General features: G+C 42.4%; 1 protein-coding gene across 5 annotated transcripts in view; it reads right to left on the reverse strand.

Annotated features, from left to right (window-relative positions):
• LOC118384047 (ecto-NOX disulfide-thiol exchanger 2-like) overlaps positions 1-22791 on the reverse strand; it is a 317169-nt gene that overhangs the window by 145473 nt on the left and 148905 nt on the right. For all 5 annotated transcript variants that reach the window (XM_052512566.1, XM_052512574.1, XM_052512561.1 and 2 more), the window contains one exon: positions 16829-16972. In XM_052512566.1, coding sequence (XP_052368526.1) covers positions 16829-16972 — 144 coding nt within the window. The remainder of the gene's footprint in view (positions 1-16828; positions 16973-22791) is intronic.

The raw sequence follows: 22791 nt of genomic DNA on the forward strand, positions 1-22791 counted from the left end.
CACTCTGCACACCCTTATTGCCAAACAAATAAAACAAAAGCAAAGTCCTTTCGTGCTTTGTTGATTTAAAAAAAAGCTTGACTCAATTTGGCATGAGGGTCTGCTATACAAATTGATGGTAATCAGTGTTGGAGGAAAAACATATGACATAACATCAATACACTTAAACAACAAGTATCCAGTTAGAATTGGCAATAAGCACACATTTATTTCCTCAGGGCCGTGGGGTGAGACAGGGATGCCGCTTGAGCCCCACTCTGTTCAACATTTATATCTATGAATTGGCGAGAGCACTAGAACAATTTCCAGCACCCGGCCTCACCCTACTGGACTCGGAAATCAAATGTCTACTGTTTGCTGATGATCTGGTGCTTCTGTCCCCAACCAAATAGGGCCTACAGCAGCACCTAGATCTTCTGCAAAGATTCTGTCAGATCTGGGCCTTGACAGTAAAACAAAAAAGGTCCTGCTGCCAGAACCACAAATTCCATCTAGACACTGCAACCCTAAAAACACAAATAATTATACCTACCTCGGCCTAAACATCAGCGCCACAGGTAACTTCCACAAGGCTGTGAAAGATCTAAGATACAAGGCAAGAAGGGCCTTCTATGACATCAAAATGAACATAAAACTCAACATCCCAATTAGGATCTGGCTAAAAATACTTCAATCACTTATAGAACCCATTGCCCTCTATGGCTGTGACGTCTACTCACCAACCGAGAATTCACTAAAATGGGACAAACGCTCAATTAAGAGACTGCTTGCTGAATTTTGCAAAAATACACGCAGTGTTAATGCGAAATCCAAACAATGAATGCAGAGCAGAATTAAAACAATACAGCTAGTTAACAAAATCCAGACAAGAGCTGTTCAATTTTATAACCACCTAAAAGGAAGCGATGCCTACACATTCCACCACAAAGCCCTCACCTACAAGAGATGAACATAGACAAGAGTTCCCTCAACCAGCTGGTTCTGGTGCTCTGTTCACAAACACAAACAGATCCTACAAAGCCCCAGGACAGACAATTGGACCCAACCAAATTATGAGAAAGCAAAAAAGTTAACTATTTGGCACTTTGAAAAGAATCAACCAATGCTATCTGGCCCTAAACAGAAAGTACACAGTGGCAGAATACCTGACCACTGTGACAGACTTAGTGAGCATAGCCTAGCTATTGAGAGAGGTCACCATAGGCAGACATGGCTCTCAAGAGAAGACAGGATTTTAGCAAAATGTATAAACTCCCATATCTGTTCGGTGAAATACCATAATGTGCAGTAATAGCAGCAATATGTGGCTCATTGCCATTAGAAAAGGGCAATTAGTGGAGTACAAACATAATTGTAAATACTACCAATACTTACGTTTATTTATCTTACCCCACCATTCGTACTACAACTATTTGCACATTGCTAAAACACTGTACATAGCTGATAATATGATGCTTGAAATGTCTATCCTTTTGAAATGGTAAGTTCTAGTAGATTGTTGTTGAATTTGTTTGTTCTCATTTTTGTTTATTTCACTTGCTTTGGCAATGTAAACATATTTCCCATGCCAATAAAGCCCTTTGAATTGAGAGAGAGAGCGCGCGCTAGACAGAGGAGCGAGAACCACAGGAAGAGTATCTTTCGATGTGTGTGCTGCTGTGAGCGTGGTGCTGAGTTAAAAGGGGGGATTATTGCATCACCTCTCAATGAGATGATAGATGTGGAGGGAGAGAAAGGAGGGCAGAAAGAGACAGATGTTGAATGAGACTAAGAGCTGAGTAAGGTCTTCAACACTCATCCGCAAACCTATAGAGTCTATAGTATATACCATATCTCCCCAGGCTGAGAAGCATATGACAGGGAATTCTAGAGGTACTTTATACCGTTTCAACTTTGAATATGTGATTTTGCGAGCTTCAAAAAGAGCTCATACCTAGACAGCGCATCCTCCTCTGTCTGCCTCTCAGGTCAGGGGAGAAACAGACCGAATAGAGTGCAACATAGCTACTTGTTGTCCTCCAGTACCTGTGTGAGACCAAATGTCATCTCCAATTAGAGCTGATATCATAGTGGAGGTGACAGTGGGGCCAGCGCTGGCCCTCAGAAAGCTCTGGGCTTTTGATTCAAACGAGGACACAGAGAGCCCGGGGTCTTTCCTGTTGTAATGAGACTGCAGCCACAGTTTGGTCCACTTAGGCACAAAGGTAGAGCTGTGAGATGCATAATTCAACAGGCCAGCCGGGAGGCATATCGGAGAGAGTGCTATTCCCAGCTGGCTTATCAGAAAGACTGTTATTCCTCTATTTGGATGCCGTCTCAGACAGAGGTGTAAATCGTACAGTGTGCCGCTCCCTTAATGAAGAACATTGGGATAAAATACCTTGACAACCCTTGGGTTGTAAATTGAACTGTGTGTGTGGGGGGGTCAGGAGTGCCAGAGCCGAGGGGGTCTGGAATTAGATATTATGTTAAGATGAAAGCCCAATCACAGAAGGACGTGGCTAAACATTGTAAACATTTCCTTACACTCTGCTATAGAGTTTGTAGAGGACTTCTTCTCTCCATTTCTTAACTCGTTTTAAACCAAAAACAGCTGGGCTTGAGTGGTCTAATTGATACCAGTGTATCTGGTAGTGAACTGGGACTGGGAGTGTGCGTTTAATGTTGAATGGAACATAATGTACAGTACAAATGTCCCAAGTGGGACTCAGATCCTCCCACAAGCCTCTTGATACTGTGGACTACAGCCAAGCAGAGAGTGAGTCAGTCAAGACCTGAAAATGGTTGTCTAGCAATGATCAACAACCAATTTGTCAGACCTTGAAGAATTTTGAACAGAATAATTGGCAAATGTTGCACAATCCAGATATGGATCGTTTAGATACTTTAGAGTCATTTAGATACCCAGAAAGACTGACAGCTGTAACCGCTGACAAAGGTCCTTCTACAAAGTATTGGCTCAAGTGTGAATACTTATGTAAATGTGATATTTCTATATTTCATTTTCAATATATTTGCAAACATTTCTAAAAATATGTTTTCACTTTGTCATTTTGGGGTATTGTGTGTAGATGGGTGAGAGAAAAACAATTGAATCCATTTTGAATTCAGGCCGTAATGGGTATGAATACTTTCCGAAGGCACTGTATATCATTCAAATATCCATTTAAATGGTGGCCGATATTGAGAGATAGAGGTGTACACTCCAGCACTGTTTTGCGCTGTAATGCATAAGAGAGGGCTGCGGGCTTGCCCTCCAGCTGGGAATGGAATGTTCTAAATTATCAATCAATCATTGTAATGCCTCAAACAAGACCTTCAAATTTTACGCAATTAAAGTACAGGCCATTTTCCTTTTTTCTTAAAGCTATAAGAATGAGCTGACTCAAGTAAGAAACATGGCTTTTAACCTGTGACAGATAAGTGGTGCAGAATGTACACACTGAATAAGATTTTAATCATATCAAAAAGAATATGTCTCCCTACAACAACACTGCAGGGAGAGACAGCGTTCACTCAGTTGATAGCATTGACTTTCTCTCTGTGGGGCCATATTCCCCAGGCTGATAGACGGAGGGAGAAACTCATCACACAGCTAATTGTTCATATTTCCTCCAGTGTGTTGTGTCTGGATGGCTGAAAACACAGGCAGCTGTCTCCTCTGTTATAGTAGAAAATGCACTGTGATACGAGATACGAGACCCCTGAGTAGTGCCCCCCCCTCCTCTCAGATAAGTGACAACGCACAGCAGCTAACATTAGTGATAGCCTCAGATTTAGAAAGACAGACGTACTGAAACTACAGCCAGCTTTAGAAAGGACAGAAGCCATTTTGTTTGTATGTATTCAGGATGTAGAGAAGTGCTGCATGCAGCCCTGAGTCCTGGCAGTCCAGACAGGAAGGCTGGATGGCGCTAAGAGTAAGAAGAAAGCACTGATGGGTAGGGATGGCCACAGTTATTTGAATATCCGAAAGGACGTTAGTATTCTAATATTTTGAGGAAAATCATATGCCTATTTTAATGAAAAGGTTTTGATCTGTGACATTGCTACACACAAGAATATACCATGACATTTGAAATTATTTTGAATGTAGTTTTTATGATGTGTGCATTTCATATATACAGCCATGGCGGATGACCCAAAAAGACATGCCGTACAGCCTACACGGGTTTTATGCATGTAGCTTGTTGGCACAAGTCACAGGCTCCATAACTAGCAACGTGAAGTGGGAGATCTCTAATCAATGCAATTTTTTAAAATTAAAATTACAGCATTAATTAAGTTAGCTAAATGAGAAACAGGTAGGTTGTTTAATCTGAATGGAGTTGCTGTAGACAAGTGTGGAGAGCGCAGCAAAATAGCCTTAACTAGCCTATCCTAGCCTATCCTAGCTAGCTTCTTTACATCGATTTATAATAATAATAATATTAAATGCCATTTAGCAGACGCTTTTATCCAAAGCGACTTACAGTCATGTGTGCATACATTCTACGTATGGGTGGTCCCGGGAATCGAACCCACTACCCTGGCGATTTGATGCTGTAAAGACAGGAACTGACAAATGGGACGACAGAAACGTGTAAATGCCATAGATTATCTAACTAGCGCGATCCAGTAGCTACTTTCTCCCTCCATCCCGTGTCACACACCACCGGCCCCGGCCCACCCCCTGCGCAGCAAACACGTGTCCAAGTTTATACAAAGTTATTTGAATAGTGAAATTATTTATTGATGGGACTTGGGACAGGAGTGGAGGGAGAGAGAGAAGGACGAAGAGGGGGAAAGAAGCCCCAGTTCCCTGCCCTTTTAATGAGTCCATCACTAGTACGGGTGGAGGAGAAGCAAGGCGTGGGTCGGTGAGTTTCACATCAAAGGGATTGTCCATCTGATCAAAATGTTGCTTGAATGTTGTTGTTTTTTAAAATATGGGGCAACGTTCGGCTGGAGTTTTCAATATGAAAGGGCCCAGGAGAGTGATCAGGCAGGCTTCGTCTTCCTCTGTAAACTCTACTGTACAGTACTGAATGTCTTCGTCCCAAATGGCACCCTATTCCCTATATAGTGCACTAACTTTGACAATAGTTAATTTTTTAAAAAGAGTGCACTATAAGGAAATATGGTGCCATTTGATACAGACGGTGTCCTTTAAGGATGCCGACCAGATCAATATGAAGTGGATCATTGAACTGGATTTACAACGTGTCTTAAATCTAAGTTCCACACAGAGGATCTCAATTACGACCCATGAAAGACCCATTGGTTTATGTATTCACACACCATGATTCCACAAGAAAATAGGAACACGGAAACGCTCATGCTCAGTTACACAAAGCTACACTAAAACACAAACACAGAGATGTAAATGTACTGCCACACACATGGATGCACACACAATCTGCAGCATAGTCTCCGCTCTCGCACAGCCTCCCCAGCTGCAGTATGACAGTTACCTGGACTCAGTGGTGGAAAAAGTACCCGATTGTCATACTTGAGTAAAAGTAAAGATACCTTAATAGAAAATGACTGAAGCAAGGTGTTGTGACTGACGAGCTCCCTGATGTATACTGCAGGAAAACCACAGCTTGTTATGTAGAACTCAAATACACTGAAGACAACAAACAGTCAATGTCACTCAGCTCTACCCACACGTCAGGTTAATCAACCTTGATCAAGTAGTCCAATCAACAACTGACCAGCTATGTTCAATGTAAGCTGCGCGTGGGTGTGCAGAAGAAAAGTATGTCTGTGCAGAGAATCACGAGTTTGAACTTCACTCAACTTCCTAGTTTTTCCCTTTAGTTAACACTATCAACGTTTCCCTCTACTGTGCAAATTGTAATCGAATCAACGCAATATTAGCCACATTCAATGCAACATATCGAAACAAAACATACGATGCAAGAGATTGAAGTTGGATTTATTGCATTGACAGGCACGACTCAGACCCATACTCTACTCAGGTCCATACTCTACACAGACCGGTGCGCCATAACCAACCAGTGCTGCAATATCACCATTGCCATATACGGATCTGTGCCATTCACTTTGAACTGGACTGTGTTTACAGCATGAGTGGATGCAAGTAGATGTGCTTTATGAGATCAAAGCGAGAGCTGCATGTAGCCAGGTGTGTACATGTGTTCATATTATTTGGTATTTGGTAGTTATTTGCCCAGTTATTGCTAATGTCTAGTCAACAGTAGGGGAGTGGTTGCTTCCTACAAGAGCACCACGTGTGCATTTCTAGCCATCTTTGAAAAGCAAGTCAGGTAAAGAGCAAGTCAGGTAAAGAGCTTATTTTACATCTTAAAGGGGCAGTGTTGTATTTTGGGGAAGTGTTGTATTTTGAGAGAGCCTTGAATGAGCCAAGTAGCCAATACGGAAAGCATCATTTGTCTGATTCTCTGTAATAATGGCATGGAAATAATGCATTTTATTTTGTAAAGCGATTTCTTGCATCAAATTCAGTCACCTCCTTCTCTGAAGAACAAGTGAATAAACAGGTTAATGTCAATCTCTAAATGCTTATTTAACCAGGTAGGCTCGTAGGCTAGGTAGGCTTTCTTTATTTAACCAGGTAGGCTAGTTGAGAACAAGTTCTCATTTACAACTGCGACCTGGCCAAGATAAAGCATAACAGTGTGAACAGACAACAACACAGAGTTACACTGTAGGCTGAATGATATAACAGCTAGCCTACATTGTTTTAACTGTAACTTAAAGCTGGCACAGCCTCAGTGTTCACAGTAAACGTTCTCCAGAAGTTGCACAGAATTATCGCAACGTTCAAGTTTGCGCTCAGCAGACCTGAAATTTGCTCAGTGCTGAAAGAATTTGAGGAAACATTGCTAACTAGTCAGCCAAACAACTGAGCAAATAAACTCAAGGCAAATAATTGAGTTTGATAGAGACACACTATTAAGCAGTACACTGTTGAGAGTGAGAGAGAGAAGAGAGAGAGAGACTAGGCAACAGGATAGATAAAATCAGTAGCTGCAGCAGCACGTAATGAGTCAAGAAAGATGTGAAAAATGGTCAATGCAGGTAGTTAAATAGTTAAGCAATAGGTACCTGGACAAACTATGTATCAGTCTTAAGGCTTGGGGGTAGACGCTGTTCAGAGTCCTATTGGTTTCAAACTCGGTCCATCTGCACGGATTTCCGTGCGGTAGAAAACACTCTCGACCTGCTTCACTACAGCCCCGCTGGACATGAATTTAGTCCAGCAACTTTGTCTTGCTGACGTTGAGTGAGAGGTTGTTGTCCTGGCACCACACTACCATATCTCTGATGACCTCCCTGTAGGCCGTTTCATCATCCTCTGTGATCAGGCCTACCACCGTTGTGTTGTCGGCAAACTTAATGATGGTGTTGGGAGTCGTACGTGGCCACGCAGTCTTGGGTGAACAGGGAGTATAGAAGGAGACTAAGCACGCACCCCTGAGGGGCCCCTGTGTTGAGGATATGTGCGTCGGATGTGTTGTTGCCTACCCTCACCACCTGGGTTGGCCCTTCTTTAAGTCCAGGATTCAGTTGCAGAGGGAGATGTCTAATCCCAGGGTCCTTAGCCTAGTGATGAGCTTGGGAGGGCACACTGGTGTTGAACGCTGAGCTGTAGTCAATGAACAGCATTTTCACATAGCTTTTCCTTTTGTCCAGATGGGCAAGGGCAGAGTGGAGTGCAATAGAGATTGCATCATCTGTGGATCTGTTGGGGCGGTATGGGAATTGGAGTGGGTCCAGGGTGTCTGGGATGATGGTGTTGAGACATGACTAGCCTTTCAAAGCATTTCATGGCTACAGACGTGAGTACTACGGGGATATCGTCATTTAGACAGGCTACATTGACATTCTTGGGCACAGGGATTATGGTGGTCTGCTTGAAACATGAAGGTATTACAGACTGGACCCAGGAAAGGCTGAAAATATCAGTGAAGACACTTGCCAGATGGTCAGCGCATGTTCTGAGTACGCGTCCTGAATGTTAACCTGTTTAAAGGTCTTGCTCACATCTGCTATGGAGAGCATGATCACACAGTCATACGGAACAGCTGGTGCTCTCATGCAGTGTTGCTTGCCTCGAATTAAGCATAGACGATACTTAGCTCGTCGAGTAGGCTTGCTTCTAGTTGGGGTATGTACGTACGTCGTCAATGCACTTATTAGTTAAGCCAGTGAATGATGTGGTAAACTCCTCAATGCCATTGGATGAATCCCGGAACATATTCCAGTCCGTGCTAGCAAAACAGTCCTGTAGTTTAGCATCTGCTTCATCTGACCAGTTCCGTATCGAGTGTGTCACTGGTACTTCCAGTTTGAGTTCTTGCTTGTAAGCAGGAATCAGGAGGATAGAATTCTGGTCAAATTTGCCAAATGGAGGGTGAGGGAGAGCTTTGTGTGTGTGTGTTTGTACACACCATATAGGCTGCTAAACACCACCATGTCAAATCTCCAGTCATCATAATCCTGACTGTCACTCAATGTCCTCACTGTCACAGAGACTATAATATCCAGCTGTAGGTCTGAGAAAAGTGCATAGGGCCTGGTTTAGGTAAGCCAAGATGACATTCTCTAGTATCTCGACACAGCAATACATCTCCATGTACCTCAGACACAGCTCAGTTCTGACAGGGTAAATAGCCATTCACTTGATTTATCACCTTAAACAGCACTTCCCCTGCCAAAATTGGTATAAAGACAGTGACCCAGGTGAACTCAAAGCCATAACTTTGAAGTTCATGCAAATGCCTCTGACATCAGTGTATGATATACGTGGAGGTCTGAGTAACACATATGATCTTACATTAAGGCTGTGGCATAGTGGTCGTTACGTCAACAGAACCAGAGTAGATGATAGAAGGAAGAGACCCAGAGAAGGGCATCCGTCAGAGGGAGGCCAGTGGAGAGAGACAAGGCCTGGGTCACACACTCCAACGGCACCAGTAGCAATGACAAACCAGCCCTCAGCAGATCCACTAGGCTGTGTGAAAAGATCCTTGCAATAAATACTGTATTGTTTCAGGGCTTTCACCATAAAAACACTCCAAACCTAACAAGCACATTGAAAAATGACATTTTCAAACCCAGCAGACATGCTGTTCTCGAAGAGATTGTATGGAAAGAGCTGCTGATCTTTAGAGAACGTAGTAGATTATTGAGAGAAAAAAGCAGATATTTTAGAGAAAGTAGAAGACCCAATCAGAGAAGAAAGCAGAAGACCCAATTAGAGAAGAAAGCAGAAGACCCAATCAGAGAAAACAGCAGGTATTTTAGAGAAAGCAGAAGACCCAATCAGAGAAGAAAGCAGAAGACCCAATCAGAGAAGAAAGCAGAAGACCCAATCAGAGAAAACAGCAGGTCTTTTAGAGAAAGCAGAAGGCGCAATCAGAGAAAACAGCAGGTATTTTAGAGAAAACAGCAGGTCTTTTAGAGAAAGCAGAAGGCGCAATCAGAGAAAACAGCAGGTATTTTAGAGAAAACAGCAGGTCTTTTAGAGAAAGCAGAAGGCGCAATCATAGAAAACAGCAGGTCTTTTAGAGAAAGCAGAAGACCCAATCAGAGAAAACAGCAGGTCTTTTAGAGAAAGCAGAAGGCGCAATCAGAGAAAACAGCAGGTATTTTAGAGAAAACAGCAGGTATTTTAGAGAAAGCAGAAGACCCAATCAGAGAAAACAGCAGGTCTTTTAGAGAAAGCAGAAGACCCCATCAGAGAAAACAGCAGGTATTTTAGAGAAAGTAGAAGACCCAATCAGAGAAAACAGCAGGTCTTTTAGAGAAAGCAGAAGCTCAAAGCAGACGGCTGATCCCAGAGCAGGCCTGGGTTTGGTCCTATACGGTCTGACAGCCATCTGTCTGGGATGACTCACAGTCAGTTAGGCTACACTTTTATTCACAAACACTAAAATACACCTTCACAAGCATACACACAGTACAGATGTGAACCATCCTAAATGTCTCCTCTTTATCTTTTCCCAGGTTGCATTCTGCCAGGCTGTCCAATGACGAGCTGAGCTCAGCCACCCAAGGTGCCATATTAGTAGCGCATTACAGCAAAGCAGCCAGGTGGAGACACTGAACATGTGTACAGCACTAACATACAGGAATGAAGACACAGCTGAGAACCTTTGCTCCCTGCTACCCTTCACACCCACATGTCTGAGCTGCCACTTTTCGTTTTCTGTCTCAATACCAGGAGAACAGTCCGCTGCGGTATCATTCTACTGCACTTACCATCCACACCCTGGGAATCAATAGAATTTTATTCAGCACAGCTCTGCTACCACTCGCTAAAGGTTAATGAAGGTGGAATTGGTTTGGAGAAGGTTAACCATTCCCTCTGCTTTTTGCAGTGTCAGTGACTTTCTTTTCACACATTTACATTTTATGGATTTTATTAATTGCACAAATATGACAGTGAATAAAATATTCCTATCAACATGCTGTTTAATGTCTATGTTTTTGCTTCATTTCAATATTATATATCAACTTTTTTTGTACCCATTCTTTCCACAATTTTGTGATGTTCAATTGGTAGTTACAGTCTTGTCCCATCACTGCAATTCCCGTACGGACTCGGGAGAGTCGAAAGTCGAGAGCCATGCATCCTCCGAAACACAACCCTGCCAAGCAGCACTGCTTCTTGACACACTGCCCGGAAGCCAGCCGCACCAATGTGTCAGCTAGCATGCGCCCGGCCCGCCACAGGAGTTGCTAGAGCGTGATGGGAAAAAGGGATCCCAGCTGGCCAAACTCTCCCCTAATGACGCGGGGCCAATTGTGCGCCGCCTCATGGGTCTCCCGGTCGCGGACGGCTGATTGAACCCAGGTCTGTAGTGACGCATCAAGAACTGAGAAGCAGTGCCTTAGACCCCTGCTCCACTCAGGAGGTGTCAGGGCAACAGCCGTGTTACAATACTATAGGCCAGTGTTCCCCAACTGGCGACCCGTCTGTTCCAAATTAAAATAATTTGTCTTGCCCAGTCACCCTCTGAATGGCACACACACAATCCATGTCTCAATTGTCTCAAGGCTTAAACATCCTTCTTTAACCAGTCTCCTCCCCTTCATATACACTGCTGGATGTGGATTTAAGAGGTGACATCAATAAGGGATCAAAGCTTTCACCTGGTCAATCTATGTCATGGAATGGTGGTTCCTAAAGTTATCGTAAACAAATGTAAGTCAAGTTTGAAATTATTAGGTTTTAGTCAAATATTATATCTGTTTGGGATTCTTGCGGTACATTTGCAGTCTGCAAATTATTTGTAGTTATGTTCCGGCCCCATGAAAAAAATCATCTAGTTCATGATGCCTGCTGTAGGTGGTTGAAACTCATTCAACACAACCTGAGGGTTTCAGCATCAATCTACAATGTAACATAGAAACAACAAGTCTCCAACAGATTTATCCCATGTCACAAGGTACTCCCAATAACAGGAAGTCTGAGAGTAAGATGTCACTTCCTTAAAAATACAGTAGGTGTCCGACAATTAACCTGAAAGAATGAACGTGCAAGAATTGGCAGGAGACAGCTGAGTGGATTGTGGAGAGCTGAGCGCATGCATTCTGGAGATAGCCTATAGGTGTGTCCATCTTCACTACACACACACACACACACCATTTCTCTCCTATTCTATTGGTTTTTATATCTATTTTCTTTCGTTGTCCCGAAGCCAAATACACAATCCTAGTCAGCCCATCCTAGTTGTTGCATCTTTAGATTCCCCCTTTTCTAAGATTTTAATCTCAGTTAGAAACATACATGTTATTTCATAGTTTGTATTAATCTACAAGGCAGAAAATACACTGCTCAAAAAAAATAAAAAGGAACACTAAAATAACACATCCTAGATCTGAATGAATGAAATATTTGTATTAAATACTTTTTTCTTTACATAGTTGAATGTGCAAACAAAATCACACAAAAATTATCAATGCAAATTTATCAACCCATGGAGGTCTGGATTTGGAGTCACACCTAAAATGAAAGTGGAAAACCACATTCCAGGCAGATCCAACTTTGATGTAATGTCCTTAAAACAAGTCAAAATGAGGCTCAGTAGTGCACGTGGCCTCCACGTGCCTGTATGACCTCCCTACAACACCCGGGCATGCTCCTGATGAGGTGGCGGATGGTCTCCTGAGGGATCTCCTCCAAGACCTGGACTAAAGCATCCGCCAACTCCTGGACAGTCTGTGGTGCAACGTGGCGTTGGTGGATGGAGCTAGACATTATGTCCCAAATGTGCTCAATTGGATTCAGGTCTGGGGAACAGGAGGGCCAGTCCATAGCATCAATGCCTTCCTCTTGCAGGAACTGCTGACACAATCCGGCCACACGAGGCCAAGCATTGTCTTGCATTAGGAGGAACCCAGGGCCAACCGCACCAGCATATGGTCTCACAAGGGGTCTGAGGATTTCATCTCGGTACCTAATGGCAGTCAGGCTACCTCTGGCGAGCACATGGAGGGCTGTGCTCGCCATGAAATGCCACCCCACACCATGACTGACCCACCGCCAAACCGGTCATGCTGGAGGATGTTGCAGGCAGCAGAACGTTCTCCACAGCGTCTCCAGACTTTGCCAATCTTGGTGTTCTCTGGCAAATGCCAAACATCCTGCACGGTGTTGGGCTGTAAGCACAACCCCCACCTGTGGACGTCGGGCCCTCATACCACCCTCATGGAGTCTGTTTCTGACCGTTTCAGCAGACACATGCACATTTGTGGCCTGCTGGAGGTCATTTTTGCAGGGCTCTGGCAGTGCTCCTCCTGCTCCTCCTTGCACAAAGGCAGAGGTAGCGGTCCTGCTGCTGGGTTTTTGCCCTCCTACGGCCTCCTCCACGTCTCCTGATGTACTGGCCTGTCTCCTGGTAGCGCCTCCATGCTCTGGACATTACGCTGACAGACACAGCAAACGTTCTCGCCACAGCTCGCATTGATGTGCCATCCTGGATGAGCTGCACTACCTGAGCCACTTGTGTGGGTTGTAGACTCCGTCTCATGCTACCACTAGAGTGAAAGCACCGCCAGCATTCAAAAGTGACCAAAACATCAGCCAGGAAGCATAGGAACTGAGAAGTGGTCTGTGGTCACCACCTGCAGAACCACTCCTTTATTGGGGGTGTCTTGCTAATTGCCTATAATTTCCACCTGTTGTTTATCCCATTTGCACAAGAGCATGTGACATTTATTGTCAATCAGTGTTGCTTCCTAAGTGGACAGTTTGATTTCACAGAAGTGTGATTGACTTGGAGTTACATTGTGTTGTTTAAGTGTTCCCTTTGTTTTTTTTGAGCAGTGTAGTAAAAATAAAGAAAAACCCTGAAATTAGTAGGTGTGTTCAAACTTTTGACTGGTACTGTATGTGTCGCGAAATTTTTCAAATGGCTGGTAAATTAAAATTTTCATGCAGCATGGCACGCTGTGGCTCAGCTTATGTGATGTTTAAATGCCAGATTTTCTTGCCATGGACGAATGCATCCTCAACTTTACAAGGCAAAGCTATATACAAATCTTAGCGAGTATGCTAATGAAAGCAAGCTAATGTGCTGAAATATTTACTGATTCCATTCTACCAGGCCCAAGACATAATGACTCCATTCTACTAGGCCCAAGAAATAATGACTCCATTCTACCAGGCCCAAGACATTATGGCTCCATTCTACCAGGCCCAAGACATAATGACTCCATTCTACCAGGGCCAAGACATAATGACTCCATTCTACCAGGCCCAAGACATAATGACTCCATTCTACCAGGCCCAAGACAAAGACAATGAATTAACTCTGCATTTCCTTTCATACCGCCCTAAATAGAACACCATAAGCCAACATAGTGTTGGGTATTCTCTAACAAAGTGTTGAGTAGGCAGGATTCTCTTTGCACTTTTTAACTTTCCAGGTTTTCCCAGTGTTGACTTATTAATACAATGTCGTCATAAAAGCAAAACATGTTTTAGTTATTGCATGAATTACAAGGTGTTGAGCGGGCATGAATTCAGTTTTCCCCAGCTGATAGGCTATTAATAGAGTGTCAAAGGCATTAAAACTAAAGACAGTTGCAGTGTCTGTTAGGACACCCATTACTAATGTAAGTTACCACTTCTGCTGCTTGTTTGAGACATTTAGAAGTTTAAACTTTACTACACGGAGTAAACATCCTTTAAACATCACTGTTTGCGTCTTGGGAATCTCTCACTGCATACATTATCCCCCCCATCACCAGAGGAACGGTGATGCTGAGTGTGCGTGTTTCTGCGTCTCACGAGATGAATATATCCATTAGAATTCCTTAACGAGGGTAAATCCACATGGCTGCTAATTAGTCCGTGCTCCATCTTCTCACAGAGCTGGAGGACTGGACTGGTTCTTGTGATGCTAGAGAACATTAAAGCCACTAAATGTACCCAGCTCCAGATGCAGCAGATTGTCCCCATTTAACAGGTTTTCCATTAGGGAGCAGATGAATGTAACACAGCAATAATAGATATAATGGCAGTGTTCTGAAAGGCTGAGGGATCCCCGGCGCTGTCGTTAATGGTAAGTCATCATTATCTAATGTTCTGTTGCTAAGCAGGTGCACGTAGACAGAGCCACTCTTGAGGGTTTGTGAGGTGTAACACGTCTTAACCAGCGCACAGCGTGAGGTTTTAACGTGTAAGGATGTTGTTAAAAACACCATACTTTGATTAGTCACTATCTTTTTATCTCTCTCTAAGACACCGTAAAACAATGAGTGCTGTCTCCCCTCCAAAGGGAAATAGTGTATTAGATTTGTGTGCAGTGGCTTTGATCTAAAGTTCTGACTGGCTTTCATCTGAGCAGTGACATTACACAGTCTCTTAAAGAAACATGCACTCAGAAAACCAGGCAGACTGACATGTCATGTACTATGAAACGTTCCATTTACGTACACCCAATCAGCCTACTATTTACAACGCAATTACGGATATTGGGACACGGTCATTCACACAGGTTTTCACACTGACGAGCACTTACATGTGAGCCAATATTTTATGTGTCTCTCTGTGCGTATATTTACAGGACAAGACTGACACTCTATCCAAGGTTTATCGGTCATTCACCCTTTCAATAGGCTACATTCATTGAAACAGAGCTTTTCGAGGTCTGTTAGATGTCTCGGACTGAAATTGAGAATACTGTCCCATAAATGACCATAAGATCTCATCCCCGTTCGTGGTTTCTTTCTTCGTCTTCGTAAGTGAACTTAGGATAAAAAACTTCTAGGGTCAAGTTAACCTGTCAGTAAATTATACCATGAACGCCTGAACATGCAACACACTAGAGCATATGCTGAGGCAAGAGAGAATTGAAGTGTGTTGATTCTCCTCAGGTTATCCGTCACTCTAGTCAATTTCAGTGCAACTGTTCAGAGACTAACATTGTTCTGCACAAACACCATGTTTATTAAATACACATCGAACGTGTCCTTATGTACCTCCATCAATCTAAACCTACTCAAGGTCTTCATGTCTAGCTCTGGGTTGGTAACAACACAGACTAATTCAGAATAATATTAATTAGTGAGAACTGAAACTCACGAGAAAGGGTCATTTTTTGAAAATTTTGCACAAAGACGAATGGTAAAAAGAGTGGTTTATTAACACTGACAATTAATCCTGACCAATTAAGGTCACCAAGACAGCAGAAAACACACAACACCTCTGTCTTAAGGCCCTTCTCATTCTACTTGTCGTAATGCAATTAATTAGAGACATTCTTTAATTAGAATGCACAGCCACTGATTAAAACTAGGCCCCATTTAGTAATGAAAAAGTCAACACACACATGAAAGCGGGGGCGCACGCACGCACACTTCCTCTCAGCACATTACCCTCCGTGTGACAGATCACTCCGTGAGAGATGCCTGAAGGCATTTCTGAGCATTGATTGGCAGGTGCTGTAGGCATGGTAACAGCCAGGCTAAGGTGTGAGAGCTGCAATCCCAGCAGACCACAATCCTGCAGCTTTAGACAGACAGGCCTGACCTCCACAGGACTAACTGGCGGCAATAAGGCCCTCAGGATGGAAAACATGACATTTTACCAAGTTGACCTCACTTTAAATGATTCTCCCAGTTTCATAGTATAAAATGCATAGGTACAACTGATGTACACCTCAATTGTAACAGTATTTTATTGTACCTGGAGGAAGAGCTGTGTAGTGTTATGTACTTCTTATATACTGCAGTAATATGACAGTACTATACTGCCCTACCAAGCAAAAAGGAAGTAACTGCTGATTTGGTCGAAAACTAGATAATGTCATTTTTGCTACATTAAATACATGCGTAATCATGTGGACAAGTATCCTGCCTCTATTCTATTGTGTTTTGGATAAAATGGGGGTCATGTTAGCAGTAACTGCATAAAGTTACTGTGAAACCAAGGCAAATAAAGCAATTTCTCTCAGTTCCACGCTATGAGCGGTTCCTGCCTTTTTGCTTGGTAGGAAAGTATAGTACCTGGAGGCAGAGCTGTGTAGAATTATGTACTTCTTATAAACCGCAGTAATATGACAGTACTAAAGTACCTGGAGCCAGAGCTGTGTAGTGTTATGTACTTCTTATATACCGCAGTAATATGAGAGTAATATAGTACCTGGAGGTAGAGCTGTGTAGCGTTATGTACTTATTATATACCGCAGTAATATGAGAGTAATATAGTACCTGGAGGTAGAGCTGTGTAGCGTTATGTACTTATTATAAACAACAGTAATATGACTGTACTATAGTACCTGGAGGCAGAGCTATGCAGTGTTATGTACTTCTTATATACTTCAGTAATATGACTGTACTATAGTACCTGGGGGCAGGCTGGGTCTCTTCCTCTTAATGCTCTTCTCAGCTCCGTTCTCCAGGGGACAGTCTGACACCAGCGGCACGTTTGAGTTGCTGAACTGCAGGGGTTCGTTGTTGGAGGACGGGTCAAAGGACAACGGGTTCAGTCCTGAAACACAACAAGCAGCCATGTTCAACCAGATGGACCATAGATCTATAAACCACAACAGAAACACAACAAGCAGCCATGTTCAACCAGATGGACCATAGATCTATAAACCACAACAGAAACACAACAAGCAGACATGTTCAACCAGATGGACCATAGATCTATAAACCACAACAGAAACACAACAAGCAGCCATGTTCAACCAGATGGACCATAGATCTATAAACCACAACAGAAACACAACAAGCAGCCATGTTCAACCAGATGGACCATAGATCTATAAACCACAACAGAAACACAACAAGCAGCCATGTTCAACCAGATGTACCATAGATCTATAAACCACAACAGAAACACAACAAGCAGCCATGTTCAACCAGATGTACCATAGATCTATAAACCACAACAAGCAGACATGTTCAACCAGATGGACCATAGATCTATAAACCACAACAGAAACACAACAAGCAGCCATGTTCAACCAGATGTACCATAGATCTATAAACCACAACAAGCAGCCATGTTCAACCAGATGTACCATAGATCTATAAACCACAACAAGCAGACATGTTCAACCAGATGGACCATAGATCTATAAACCACAACAGAAACACAACAAGCAGCCATGTTCAACCAGATGGACCATAGATCTATAAACCACAACAAGCAGACATGTTAAACCAGATAGACCATAGATCTATAAACCACAACAAGCAGCCATGTTCAACCAGATGTACCATAGATCTATAAACCACAACAAGCAGCCATGTTCAACCAGATGGACCATAGATCTATAAACCACAACAAGCAGACATGTTAAACCAGATAGACCATAGACCTATAAACCACAACAGAAACAACAAGCAGCCGTGTTAAACCAGATGGACCATAGACCTATAAACCCCAACAGAAACACAACAAGCAGACATGTTAAACCAGATGGACCATAGATCTATAAACCACAACAGAAACACAACAAGCAGCCATGTTAAACCAGATGGACCATAGATCTATAAACCACAACAGAAACACAACAAGCAGACATGTTAAACCAGATGGACCATAGATCTATAAACCACAACAGAAACACAACAAGCAGCCGTGTTAAACCAGATGGACCATAGATCTATAAACCACAACAGAAACACAACAAGCAGACATGTTAAACCAGATGGACCATAGATCTATAAACCACAACAGAAACACAACAAGCAGCCATGTTAAACCAGATGGACCATAGATCTATAAACCACAACAAGCAGACATGTTAAACCAGATAGACCATAGATCTATAAACCACAACAGAAACACAACAAGCAGACATGTTAAACCAGATGGACCATAGATCTATAAACAACAAGCAGACATGTTAAACCAGATAGACCATAGATCTATAAACCACAACAGAAACACAACAAGCAGACATGTTAAACCAGATGGACCATAGATCTATAAACCACAACAGAAACACAACAAGCAGACATGTTAAACCAGATGGACCATAGATCTATAAACCACAACAGAAACACAACAAGCAGACATGTTAAACCAGATGGACCATAGATCTATAAACCACAACAGAAACACAACAAGCAGCCATGTTCAACCAGATGGACCATAGATCTATAAACCACAACAGAAACACAACAAGCAGACATGTTAAACCAGATGGACCATAGATCTATAAACCACAACAGAAACACAACAAGCAGACATGTTAAACCAGATGGACCATAGATCTATAAACCACAACAGAAACACAACAAGCAGACATGTTAAACCAGATTAATCTTGAGTTAGACACTATTGTTTAACACATTCACAATATATCCACAGAGCAGAGTACATAGGCTACAAAAATGTAATATGTGAAGAGAAAACTACAAGGAGAGAAATGTATGCCACAGACTGATTCCGGAGAAGTCTAAACTAGAGAAAACAGACTGTGGAAATCCAACTCTATTCAACCATAAGAAACCATATGTTCAGGATCTAACAAAGTCCGGAGTTAACATACTTCACTTCTTGAAGGAAACACCTTAGAGAGCCCTACAACTTAACACTATGTCAGAATCTCCAGATTCTGTCTCTCTGTTCAGGTCTTTAGACAGTGGGGACACTAGGGAGCATCTCAGAACCAATAACAGTTTCTGAACATCTTTTCTGGTCTCTTTTCTAATTTAGCGGTTTAATTTCTATCCCAGTATATTTTTGTCCTGAGAGGAACCAAGATAGAATTAAACACACAAAGACCCCTGTGAGTTATGAACCCACCACACACTCTTCATAGAAGTCCAGCATCTAAAGTGACTACCATTAGTTATGAACTTAGACTTCTATGAAGAGTGTGTGTGGGTTCATAACTAATGGTAGTCACTTTAGATACTAGACTTTATGAAGAGTGTGTGTGGGTTCATAACTAATGGTAGTCACTTTAGATACTAGACTTCTATGAAGAGTGTGTGGTGGGTTCATAATGAATGGTAGTCACTCTAGATACTAGACCTCTATGAAGAGTGTGTGGCATCTAAAGTGACTACCATTAGTTATGAACCCACCATACACTCTTCATAGAAGTCTATTATCTAGAGTGACTACAGGCTCCAAAATAGCAATGAGCCAATCTGTCCAACAGCTCCAAGCAGACAGTCCCTTCCTAAAACCAGTTCTATTCCTCCCACAGATGGGTAGCGTCTAGCGTCTTTCAGAGGAGCCTTTAAAGAACGGGTCGATGTGTCAGACTAAACATATAATTATTTCATGAATTGGCCAAGTGCAACTGTGCTCTCAGCTTAGCAGTGGTGTCTCTGCTCGGTTTGGCAGCTGCGCGGGTGGGAGGGAGAAGCCTGTGTGCTTCGCGGATTACCAGATATTTTTCCTGCAGTTTTATTGAAGATCACGCTGCAGCGCTGTCGTTCAGCCGCAGATGGTGCACTGTCAGACACTTACTTGTCATACCCACAGGCCATCAGTCACCGCTGTCATCAAATGGATGTTAGCCACCATTTCTGACTGAGCTCAAACGTCATGAAAACACAAATACAGCTTGGAGTTGGTTTCATACAAACTTTGAGAAATAACAAGGAGCACAAACAATGTGTTTTGTGCGGGGGAGTGCTTATTAATGTGTTTTGTGCGGGGGAGTGCTTATTAATGTGTTTTGTGCGGGGGAGTGCTTATTAATGTGTTTTGTGCGGGGGAGTGCTTATTAATGTGTTTTGTGAGGGGGAGTGCTTATTAATGTGTTTTGTGCGGGGGAGTGCTTATTAATGTGTTTTGTGCGGGGAGTGCTTATTAATGTGTTTTGTGCGGGGGAGTGCTTATTAATGTGTTTTGTGCGGGGGAGTGCTTATTAATGTGTTTTGTGCGGGGGAGTGCTTATTAATGTGTTTTGTGCGGGGGAGTGCTTATTAATGTGTTTTGTGCGGGGGAGTGCTTATTAATGTGTTTTGTGCGTGGGAGTGCTTATTAATGTGTTTTGTGCGGGGAGTGCTTATTAATGTGTTTTGAGTGCTTATTAATGTGTTTTGTGGGGGAGTGCTTATTAATGTGTTTTGTGCGGGGGAGTGCTTATTAATGTGTTTTGTGCGGGGGAGTGCTTATTAATGTGTTTTGTGCGGGGGAGTGCTTATTAATGTGTTTTGTGCGGGGGAGTGCTTATTAATGAGTCTCAAAACAAATTAAAACAACACGTCCTGACAAAACATCCACAGCATGACAGTAAACCCAGGAAGTTATTTCAGAACAGGACAGAATGTTTCAGGAAATGGTGCTTCGACAGTGGAGAGCAAGTCAGCAAGCAAGGAATTGTCATCATTTTATAACAGGTGATGAGCAGAAGTAAGGGAGTACTCTCTCATGGTAGATGGGAGTTTCTTTCAAACCATCCCCTTGTACACAGCTAATACACTACAAAAATGTAGGCCTACTGTACAGCTTACTGTAGAAATTATTGGTGAAAACAAGTCTAGGTTGGAACTGTTGCTGTTTAAATACAAGTGGAATAATCTGATTGAAATATATTGGGAGTATATATAGTGGAATAAACTGATTGAAGCAATAGGCTTTTTGAGGCAAACACTCATAGTTCTGGGTTGCTCATCTACAACAGGAAGCGGACTCCTGCGTGACTGGGAAAACAGTAGATGTTCTGGTCCAGTTTGGCACCACATACGTATGTAAGTCAGAGTTCTCAACTCTAGATTACTTAAAAAACAACTACAGAAACAGACTCACCTCAGGGTTGCACTGACTCGACCTGCTTGTTCAACCCGCCACACCCCTCTCATTAGGACTGTGTGTGTTTTCTGGTCAACATCTGTGTGATGTGATCAGTTTCTTCCAGTTCAGAATAAAACAGGATTTTTTTCAACAATGTAAATTAATTTCTTAAAAAAAATCAAACAGTGATTTTCTGGATTTTTGTTTTCGATTCCGTCTCTCACAGTTGAAGTGTACCTATGATAAAAATTACAGACCTCTACATGCTTTGTAAGTAGGAAAACCTGCAAAATCGGCAGTGTATCAAATACTTGTTCCCACTGTATATGGGTATTTAATTTAATTGACATTTGTTTTTGTATTTATTGCATTTATTTTAGGCATAAGGACAAATAAATGTACTGATAATTCCGTACAGTTGCATGTTTTCATAAGCTTGGGTCCCATGAAATCACAGAATTTCTCATTTGGGACCCAGGATGAACATGTCGAAGAACCCCTGATCCAGAGAATAAAGCAATAAGGAGAGTAGTGGCCGATGAATTATAGAAACAATATCAATGTGGATATTGCCCCAAAATCCCAGGAAACAATAAACTAATTCAATTGTGTTCCGAGCCTAATATATCAGGGATTTCCACTTCTCTAACTGGGCGTGTGTTATTTGTAACTCGGAACAGGGTCAGGGAGAGACAAGCCCGGTTCTCATGAAAAATGCATAAATTATCTAGGTTTTCACTGGTTTTGCTAGACTTTATTGTCAGACAAAAAATATCTGAAAATATAGAATAGCAGACTGGTCTGTGTCAGAGAAATCCATCTCAGTTCTGCAGTATAAGACAGGATAGACCTATCTGCAGAAGAACACACAGAACTCAGGAAAAACATACAATTGAAATCGGAAGTTCACATACACTTAGGTTGGAATCATTAAAACTTGTTTGTCAACCACTCAACAAATTTCTTGTTAAAACTTCTTAGGGCTGCAATCCCGTTAACGGGATGATATGACAACAGCCAGTGAAAGTGTAGGGCGTCAAATTCGAAACAGAAATATCATAATTAAAATTCCTCAATCCTATATGTATCTTATACCGTTTTAAAGGTAATCTTGTTGTTAATCCCACCACAGTGTCCGATTTCAAAATAGGCTTTACGGCGAAAGCACCACAAATGATTATGTTAGGTCACCACCAAGCCACAGAAAACAGCCATTTTTCCAGCCAAAGAGAGGAGTCACAAAAAGTACAAATAGAGATAAAATGTCTCACTAACCTATGATGATCTTCATCAGATGACACTCATAGGACAAAGACTGTACTTTTTGGAGAAATGTCCTCTGGTCTGATGAAACAAAAATAGAACTGTTTGGCCATAATGACCATGGTGATGTTTGTAGGAAAAGGGGGGACGCTTGCAAGCCGAAGAACACCATCCCAACCGTGAAGCACGGGGGTGGCAGCATCATGTTGTGACCAAGCTTTAACTTCCTGACTGATGTCTTGATGTTGCTTCAATATATCCACATAATCTTCCTGTCTCATTATTCCATCTATTTTGGCAAGTGCTGCAGCATAACACTCCCACAACATGATGCT

The sequence above is a fragment of the Oncorhynchus keta genome, chromosome 4 (genome assembly GCF_023373465.1).
Source record: "Oncorhynchus keta strain PuntledgeMale-10-30-2019 chromosome 4, Oket_V2, whole genome shotgun sequence".
NCBI lineage: Eukaryota > Metazoa > Chordata > Actinopteri > Salmoniformes > Salmonidae > Oncorhynchus > Oncorhynchus keta.